Source organism: Neopsephotus bourkii, unplaced genomic scaffold, assembly GCF_033783945.1.
Source record: "Neopsephotus bourkii isolate Nb327-2 ecotype Australia unplaced genomic scaffold, CSIRO-AGI_Nbou_v1 NB_1328, whole genome shotgun sequence".
Lineage (NCBI taxonomy): Eukaryota > Metazoa > Chordata > Aves > Psittaciformes > Psittacidae > Neopsephotus > Neopsephotus bourkii.
Genome location: NW_026901808.1, coordinates 1269946 through 1279708, shown reverse-complemented (window position 1 = coordinate 1279708; position 9763 = coordinate 1269946). Strand labels below are relative to the sequence as shown.

The following is a 9763-nucleotide window of genomic DNA, read 5'->3' as shown; positions in this document are numbered from 1 at the left end:
TACACTAACGCTTAGGCTCAGCTGTTCTTATTTGACAGGTCACACTTTTAGCACTGCCTGTCCTCATTCTCTCCCTTTCCATTTGTCAGCCTAATGCAGGAGGTTTGCCCACGTTAGTGACAAAACTTCCCTGCCCCAGGTAAAATTAACCTGAACATAAGGTACTGCTGCCATTGCACAAGGCCAGAAACAGCGGGACAAAGCCAGACACGTTTTTTCCGAGCCTGTACTGCTTTTCTAAAGTGGATGTACATTCCATGTAAAAAGCAAAATACTCTGCCTGGGACTGATAAAGTGAGCTTTCAGCTCATTTTTGTGAAGAACACACTATGGAAAAGAGGCAAGTGGAACTGTTTTTTCCTTAAGAGAACATCTGCACTGTGAAGTTTGAGTGTAGATCCTTACTTGACAGAGATGTGGGCTTACACTATTTTTTGAACCTTCTCCAGTTCTTGTCCATACAGGTATTTATAAAAAGCAACTAAATATTCAACTGTCTTCCAGTTTCCTTTCCAAATGCAACACTTCAGCTGGAATTAATTATGATAAAATACCATTCAATGCACTTATTCTTGGCCCCCTTATTTCTTCCAGGCATGGTTGTATTTGTTCTTAATCTGTCAAAAAACCGCATTTCACACAAAGCCTAGTTACACAGAATGGTACAATGTGACATACAGAAGGCATTAAAATGCCTTTCACAGTGCTTTGGGGGTATGTGCTTCCTAATTTTCTATCTATGTATCCCTCAAAATGAAGGATACCAAAATAATGGATTTTGCAATGAAGCTAAAATTCTCTACAATTTTGTACTAACATCTGTGAGTAATGCAATTAGATGTGCTCATCTTGTTCCAGTACAATGAAGAAGTGATACTTTTGTATGCATTTTGAGCATTCCCTGCATGCCAGGTATTAAATTTGGACATGTATTTTAAGTTTTTTATCTTTAAAAACCCCTGTTTTAATAGTAATTGTATCCTTTAACTAGAAAATAAAGTTGCACATACTGAAAACATGCTCCATGCATCTGCATATAAGACTCTTCTCTTTATGAATTCTTATTATGGAGAAATAAACCATATTGGCAGGCGGGTGGGGTGATGTGTGTGGAAGTGGGAATCAGTGTCAGCTTCCCTTGGGCCTGCCTTTTGAGGAACAGCAAAGACAAAAGAGAAAACCTGTTCTATCTGCCTTGAGGGGATACAAGAAACAATAGGGTTAAATGGCAGCTTTCAGATGTTAAGGCTATAATGAGAGACTCCCTCCATTAGGACACAAAGGTCCCAGACATGGAGACCTTCAGTGAGCCAGTCACCAAACCCTGTAACCTATGTTTTAATTGTATTATATTTTTCTTCAGTGATACAGTATCCCACTGAATTACACAGCATTTACAAACTGCCAAGTTTTCAGAAGTAACACAAAGTAGTCTCTTGAAGTAGCGAGATCCACTGCTGTTGGCCAAGCTGGATGGGACTTTGAGCAACCTGGTCTAGTGGAAGGCATCCCTATCCATGGCAGGGGGATGGAATTTCATAACCTTTAAGGCTCCTTTCAGCCCACGCCATTCTATTACGATTCTGTGATGCTTTCAGATGCCCTGGATGTTCACTGCTCCATCAAGTCATTGACGTTCCTACAGCCCCAGCTGTCAGGAACATGCCGTTTCCATGGTAAAACCTGAGACTGGCCAGCAGCAATTCAGAGCCCGTGTGCTTTTAGATCTGTCCCATTTCTTGGAATCCCGCACCACACGGCCCTCCCGCCGGGCCCGCGGGCAGCGCTGTTGCGGCTCCCCAACAGAAAGACCCCTCTTCTTAGTTCTGCCCTTCCCCAAGAAACACAGGGTCACGCCTCCTGTGTCTAACGAACCCTGCCGCGGCCCAAGGCCACCCAACCGAATTCCACCGGGAGCCCGTTCCAGAGGGGCAGGAGCCAGGAGCCGAGGCAAGCCCCGAGGATGACTCACAGCAGACCCGCCTGCGCCTGACCGGAGAGCAGATCCTGCCCGCCGCTAGGCAAGGCTCTTCTCCCCGAAGGGCGGCACCCGACCCAGCAGCCATCGCCGCGGCCCCCGGCCGCCCTCCGCAGCTCACGGAACTACACCCCAGAGAAGCTGCCCGACCGCCTCCCTCCCGGCAGCCACTGCGGGGCAGCCGCGCATTCCTCCCCGGCCTCATCGCTGGGCCCGCTGCGCCGTTGGCCCGGTCAGCAGAGCTCCGCCATGCGCGCACCGTCCCGCGGCAGCATGGGCGCTCCACAGACACACAACGAGCACATCCCCACGGACGCTTCCCGACCACACACGCTTTCACGCTCCCCCGCCCGTCTCACGGCCGCTTCTGCTTCCGGCCGCGCCCTTCCGCTCCCACAGTGCCCCGCGCCGAACCATGGACCACAATGGTGAGGAGGGGAGAGGCCGGGGGATCCGTTTATACCCGCTCGCACCTGCGCCCACTCCTCGCTGGCGGGCGGGGAGAGGCCGTCCGCGGGGCCACCGGACGCGGGGGGTGCCAGGGTCGCGGCGGGATGCTGCCTGGCGCCCGGTAACCCCGGCGGGTCCCGGGTTTGCCGCGGTTCCCCGCGGCCCGCGCGGTGCGGCCTGGTCCGTCCCCACAGCGCCGGGCTCGCGTCCCTCGCTCCCACTGGGGAGGCGCGGTCTCCCCGCCTCCTTTGCCCCCCATGGCACCTGACGGGCCGCCAGCGCCTGGAGCCCCCTCACCCGCCCCGGGGCGGGCTGCGGAACGCGGCGGGAGTGGGCGCGGCGTCAGGCGCTGTCGGTGGCGGCTGCGCGAAGCGGGGCGGTGTGTCCGCAGCCTTTGGGCCTGCGGCGGCTCGGAGGTGGCGGCGGGGCCGGTGTTTAACCGGTGTGTTTGCCGAGATCGGTGCTTGTGCTCTGGAGAGGAAACTGGCATAAATGCTTAAATCTGGCTTTGTAGCTTTGCTGGTTAGCGTGCTGGCGTTATCCAACGGATAGATGAATGGGTATGGGGATTTTGATACGGTGTTTTGTGATTTTTTTTTTTTTCTTTCCTTCTTCGTAGCAAAGATTGCGTTATAAGTTTATATAGTATTTGAGCTATATTGATGATTAAAAAATCCCAATACCTGAAACACACAGGTAAAACTTAAAAAAAGTTGCTAAACATCGCAGTTCAGGAGGATGTATCTCCTCTAATTAGAGCGTCTCTGAGTAGCCTTAGCAATTTTGCTATGTTTGTATTTTGTTGGGTTTTGGGTTTATTTTTTTCCTCAACTTAATTCTGGTAGTTCTGCTCACACAGACTGGAATTTATTATCCTTTCATGAAACATGAATGACTAATAAACTTGCTAGTTTGGATTAGTTGAGCTGCTCATGTAAATGCATGGCTCATGGCTTGCAAAGGCATATGGAACAAAGGCATCAGAACTTAATTGTTTCCTATTGGCAGTTTAATGGACTAAATAATACATGTTTGGTTGGTTGGTTTGGTGTTTTGTTTTTATTTATTTGTTTTAGTTATTCCAACTTGCAAATGGATTAAGGTTCTGCAGAGACTTTTTCTGGTGTTGTGGTTTTGTGTATTCTGGTAGGAACCAGCATTTCGTAACAAGTGGAAAATACACAGCTTTAGCATCATTAACTCTGATGTTGTAATCCAGCAGCCTCTGTGGAAGGCTGGTGGGAGAGCTGTGTTGGCTGGGTCACCTCTTCACCCAGCAAGACAGACTAAGTCAAAGCAACAGATTAACAGAAGTGAAACCAGGCTTCCTTGCTTTTACCTTTTTACATATTGCCTTTTAGCATGAAACGTATAAACCACAATGCTGAGAGGAATAAATACATTTGATCTGTAAGAGGAAATTGAAGTCTCGATTTGTGGTAAAGTGACTGTCAGGTCATGGTCCCAGTTTGAAGCCTTGTTGCAGTTCCTAGTTCCTGTGGTAGCTGCTTAGGGCAATCCTTTTTCCCCCTTTTCTTATTCCTCCTCCTACTTGTTGTGTTGTGTGGGATGGTTATAGGCTTTGGGGGATGGTAGTTTGTGAGGCATTGTGCAGAGTTACACTAATGGGGCCCTAATTTTAGTGTCTAGGTGCTACAGTACTGTAATCCCTTGGGGTCTTGATCATTCCAGTGCTCTGTCAAGTGGAGCGCAGGGCTTGTGCTGTGACAGCTTGTGGCACACCCCTTAAAGGCTGAGCTTTGAAACAGCTGCCAGGATGGCATTTTCCATTTAAGTAGCAGTGACCTGGGTAGATTTGTGAAGGACAACTTTCTTTTTGTGTGGATGAGATGCTATGCAGTGGTTGAAGGTGGACTCACTGGAAGCTGAGGGAGTTGTACTGCCTTCATTGGTACTTCTTATTGCAATACCCCCCTTTCGATTATCTCTCAGAGTGTTGTATCTACTGATGCATGTGTCAGGCTACTTTTTGCTTCTTTTGGCCTGGTACTCAGATTTAAGTCTGGTTAAAGAGAGTTCTGTGTGTAGTGGGGAGCAATAATTTCCAGTTTAGCAATGATACTATTACATATTCTTAAGTATTGATATTTTTATGATGCTTTATGCTAAATTTGTAAGTGATATGTCAAGATGGTGAGTTAATAAAGAAAGTAGTTTCCTTCCAATTTTAATAAACAATTTACATAAGTTGTAAAAATTACCTCTTCTCATAAGAAATTCTGTGTTGTCAAGGTTGTACAAAGAATTGACTCTTCAGTACTACTAATGCTGTGAGAGAAGCTATACAGTTAATGTTTGGGGTTATTTCCTTTTGTGGAGGAATGACAGGCTTGCTAACTTTTTAAAATAGAGTTATTTTTATAACTAGATTTCCTAAAATCACACTTTTCCCCAGTGCAGTTTTTTTTGTCTTCTAGAAGAAATTGTGTGTGAAGATACTTATTTTGTAGTGATTAAACTTTGATATGTTGTATGAGTCTTAAGCTTTAAAAGTTATTTTTCTTAAAACTCTTCTGGAAACTTAGATAACTAAAAAAATACATAACTTTTTTTTTTTTTCCCCTTTCATAGACAATGATTTGCAAGGAACAAATAGTTCAGGATCATTGGGTGGTCTTGATGTTCGTAGAAGAATCCCTATAAAGCTTATCTCAAAACAGACCAATAAAACCAAACCTGCACCTCGAACTCCAAGAAATATGAACAGGATGCCTTCGAAGACACAAGCTGGTGATGAAGGTAAATTGATATAAATACTAGCCCTGCGGGGGAGCATATTATACTTCAGCATTGTTCAAGATTGTACTCGCTCCTGAAGACTTGGAGTCCAAGGTTCTGTCTAAGTGCAAACAAATTTCAAATTCCTGGGTGCTGTTGCACTATGAGGATTACATGGTGCACACTCCCAAAACAGTCTGTCTTAGTGTTTTGACTCTGCCTTTCTGTAGAATGGGCCCTTCAGGTTGCAAGTGCATTTCTTGATGGTTTCCGTATAGAATGATACATGCTTTTAATAGCAGCTGGTGTCAGTTAGGAAAGCATGGTGGTTGGCTCGTGTCTTTCTTTTCTTTCTTCTTTTCACAGAAGAATTTGAATATAACAAAGAGGAGCGATATGAATGCAAAGGCGGTGAAATGTTTGGCAGTCAGAGGAGATTCCCTGGACCCATCTTTTGGGATTATAAGGTAAAGTCATGGATGGAAAGTCATGAATCTTTGTGAATCATTCCACGTTGTAGATAGTTCTAGTGGATAGCTTCTTAAGTAAAAGTGCTTCCATTATTTTTGACTGATTGAAAATACATCCTCTGCTTTCTCACATTTCTTGCTTCCTTCTCAGGTAATTCAGAAATAGTGAGTGTGTTGATAATAATTGGAATGAGAAGCTTTTAGTGATTTTTTTTTTTTTTTTTTGTTCTCCCACTCCCTTCTCTACCCTATCAGATAAACTTGCTGGGGGAAAAGGATGATACACCAGTCCATTTTTGTGATAAGTGTGGATTGCCCATCAAAATGTATGGACGCATGGTGAGTGAAACTATCAGTGCAAGATGCAGTCATGGCTTCCCTTTAGGTAAAATTAGGTTTTACTGTGTTTCTGTGAAGCCTTTAGAGGTTACTGTCTATTCAGGCACTTGCTGAAATCAGCAGAATATCAGGATGGAAGCGGGGCCCTTCATTGCTGACGTGTTTGGGTTTTTTTCCATTTGGCTGATTTCACTTTGCCCTCTGATGTAATAAAGTAAGATTGAAAATGTTAAACAAAAAAATCAAAACATCAACAAAAAAACCCTTCAAATTCATTGGGTTTTGACCTTACACCACTTAGCTTTCAAAGGAAGCTGTTTAAGAGTCACAGTGATGTTAGAAAGCAGTTTGCATTTATGTCCCTTTAAAGTTACTGTGACAAAATCCCTGAGATTAAATTAGATTTCTAAGTGTGATGTAACAGGCTTCAGGATCTGGCTTAATGACAGTTAATGCTTTTAAAACTTTTCTTCCTTGCCAGCAAGAGAAATATAATTAGATTTCATATGCAGCTTCTGTGAATGTTCTTTTTGGTATTATTGCAAAACCTAAACTTTTGCCTATATGTTTTTGCCAACATTAAAAAGCCCAAACAAATCTACCCCAAAAAACCCCAAACTGAACACAAACTGTTTTAGAAAGCTTCTGTGCAAAGATGGTGTAAACTGCTAACTTACCTGTTCACAGGCTGTGCTTGTTCACTTTATAGGGAACTTAGTTACTTTTATTATTAGCTACTTACTATTTTGTACCATAGGAAGGAACTATATTCTGCAGAATGACACAGATATTTATATGCAGTGACCTAACAGAGCTGGTTTTTTGTCTCTAGATACCTTGCAAGCATGTTTTCTGCTATGACTGTGCTATACTACATGAGAAAAAGGGAGACAAGATGTGTCCAGGGTAAGTTATCTCTAGACTTGTTATTAAAAACAAATGTAGGAAAGTAACTTAAATACCTTATTTTAGATATTGTGTTAGCAGTTATTTATGTAATTATTTATGTAGTTTTTTAGCAGAGGAAGTAGAATACTCTCTACTTCATCAGTTGATTATAGTTTCATATCTTATATTTTGGGATTTCAGGAGATCAGCATTTACTGTTTAAGTATCTGGGTAGATAACTTCTTATAGCTCTAATTTAAACAAGAATGAACAGCAGTTTAATTTACTTAGTGAGAGTGACTCAAGGTAAGTCTTAGTGCACAGAGGGAATTACCAAGAGTGAAGCTATCTGTAAGTTTCCACCTCATGAAATTTTAATGGTCTTTCATAGTTGTGTTTGGAAACTTAAAATCAAGATGAACTTCAAAATCAATGAAATGTTTCTTTCCTTGCTACGGTGTAGAGGAAATTGTCAGTTGTAATTTGCGTAACTATGGTAAACTAGTTGACTTAACAAAAAAATAGTGCAGATAGAGCTCTCTATGATGACTCTAAACCAATATTCTCTTATGATTTAGCTGTAATGAACCAGTGCAGCGAATTGAGCAGTGTGTACGAGGGTCTCTCTTCATGTGTAGCATTGTTCAAGGGTGCAAGAGAACTTACCTGTCACAGAGGGACTTACAAGCTCACATCAACCACCGCCATATGAGAGCTGGGAAGCCTGTTAGTCGGCCTCCTATTGAACCTGTACATCCTCCTATTGCCCCGCCACCTGCTGAAATTCCTGAGCGCTTCATAATGCCACCTGAGAAACATCATATGAGCCACATTCCGCCAAAGCAGCACATCATGATGCCACCACCTCCTTTACAGCATGTGCCACACGAGCATTACAACCAGCCACATGAAGACATTCGTGCACCTCCTGCAGAGATGTCAATGGCTCCACCGCCACCTCGCCCAGTCAGTCAGGACACCTTCCGCATCTCCACGAGAAAACACAGCAACTTAATCACTGTCCCTATTCAGGATGATTCCAGTTCAGGTGCTCGAGAACCACCTCCACCGGCCCCTGCACCTGCTCATCATCATCCTGAGTACCAGGGTCAACCAGTGGTATCGCACCCTCATCATATTATGCCTCCACAGCAGCATTATGCGCCACCCCCACCACCACCTCCACCAATAAGCCATCCGCTGCAGCACCCTCCCCAGGCAGCAGCTACGCCTCACATGGTGTATAGCCAAGCTCCTCCACCACCAATGACCTCTGCTCCTCCTCCTATTACCCCACCACCTGGACATATAATTGCCCAGATGCCACCATATATGAATCATCCTCCTCCAGGACCTCCCCCTCCTCAGCATGGAGGCCCACCCGTAAATGTAAATGCACCCCCTCCCCATCACTATAATCCAAACTCTTTGCCACAGTTCAGTGAAGATCAAGGAACTCTTAGTCCCCCTTTCACACAGCCTGGGGGAATGAGTCCAGGGATATGGCCGGCTCCAAGGGGGCCACCTCCACCTCCAAGGATGCAAGGGCCTCCTGCTCAGGCCCCACTTCCTGGACCACACCACCCTGATCAAGCCAGATACAGACCCTATTACCAATGATACAAGCAACTATATGAATAGAGAGTGCTATCAAGAGGATGAAATTATATACAACAGCCTTTTAATTGTTTTGGGGTTATTTTGTTGTGTGTTTGTTTTTTTTTAAATACTGTCATTTTGACTGTAGGACATTTTGGAGTTTGAATCTTAAATGAATTTTAAGCCTTGGCTGTAGGACTCTGACTTCAAATACTCTAGCGCTAAAATAAGTGGCTTAGTAAACTACAGTTGCATTTTAACAGAACTTCTGTCTCTAGTGTGGCTAAATTGTCCTGAGATGAACACTTGTAATATTTCTTGGAGAAAATGAACACGTGTTGTACCATTCTGAATATTGTTTTTGTTAAATCCAGTGTTTAGTTTCACTTGTGATACATTTTTGTTAACCTGTGTACAATAATTAAATTGAAACATGATTGTAAAAGCGGTGGGTTTTTATATGAAATTAACACAGGCATAGTTCTGGGCCACCATTTCAGCACTAATGCTTTCCAAATGGGCGGTGTAATGAAATATTAAGGGAACTTAAATATTTCTCCTACTGACAGTTATCATTACTTACAACAAATTTAGGCTGTAACCAGGCATGCAGAATACTGCATTTCAGTTTTTTTCCTTCTTCTTTTTTTTCTTTAAATTCATGCAGCAAGATAAGTTGTTCAGAAATACAACTTTGGGGATGACATAAAACCATGCAATGTATTATGGGGTTTAGTGGGGATTTTTAGTTTGGGTTTTGGCTTTATGGAGTTCTTGTTTTAAAGCTAATTTTGATTTGGAAGGTTCTGTTTACATGTATGCTGTTCACTAGTGTTCAATTCAAACTTGTGTTTACCTATGGCTATGTTTGTGCAGAAGTGGCTGTGAATTGGCTTGCCATGTCTGTGATAAGCAGATTATTTTAGGTAGGGAAGTGGTGTTTGCCTCTGTCACTTTATATAATATATGTACAGTAGGAAGACTTCCCATTTGGATAACCTGGAAGAAGTGGTCTGAAAACCCACATGTAGATACAAAGAAATAAAAAGCTACACATCCTTCATCTGTTTCGATTTTGTGATACAGATTTAACTGAACAGACCAGAGTTAGGTGTCTTGGTTTTCTTTTGTCAAAAAGTAGCAGTGTGAACAGGCCCTTGGGTCTCATTTGGCCCAAAATTTATGTTTTATAGAGAGCAATGTAATAAATGAGAATGTTCTTTTTTTTTTTTTTTTTAGTGCAGCTGATAGGAGAACCAGCCAGTAAGATGACAGCACAGTCTGTCATTTGGAGTGCTTA

The 9763-nt window shown here is 43.4% G+C and overlaps 1 protein-coding gene across 2 annotated transcripts; it reads left to right on the top strand.

The window, feature by feature from the left end:
- Positions 1 to 2250: 2250 nt before the first annotated feature.
- On the top strand, positions 2251 to 9524 carry CBLL1 (Cbl proto-oncogene like 1). Of its 2 annotated transcripts, none has more exons than XM_061366255.1 (6): positions 2251 to 2406; positions 5021 to 5188; positions 5537 to 5634; positions 5893 to 5976; positions 6809 to 6882; positions 7443 to 9524. In XM_061366255.1, the coding sequence occupies exons 1-6, from the start codon at positions 2394 to 2396 to the stop codon at positions 8482 to 8484; spliced, it is 1479 nt and encodes a 492-aa protein (XP_061222239.1). In that variant the 5' UTR covers positions 2251 to 2393; the 3' UTR covers positions 8485 to 9524. The 2 variants fall into 2 exon arrangements, with proteins under 2 accessions (XP_061222239.1, XP_061222238.1); XM_061366254.1 differs by having other exon boundaries at positions 5534 to 5634.
- Positions 9525 to 9763: the final 239 nt, after the last annotated feature.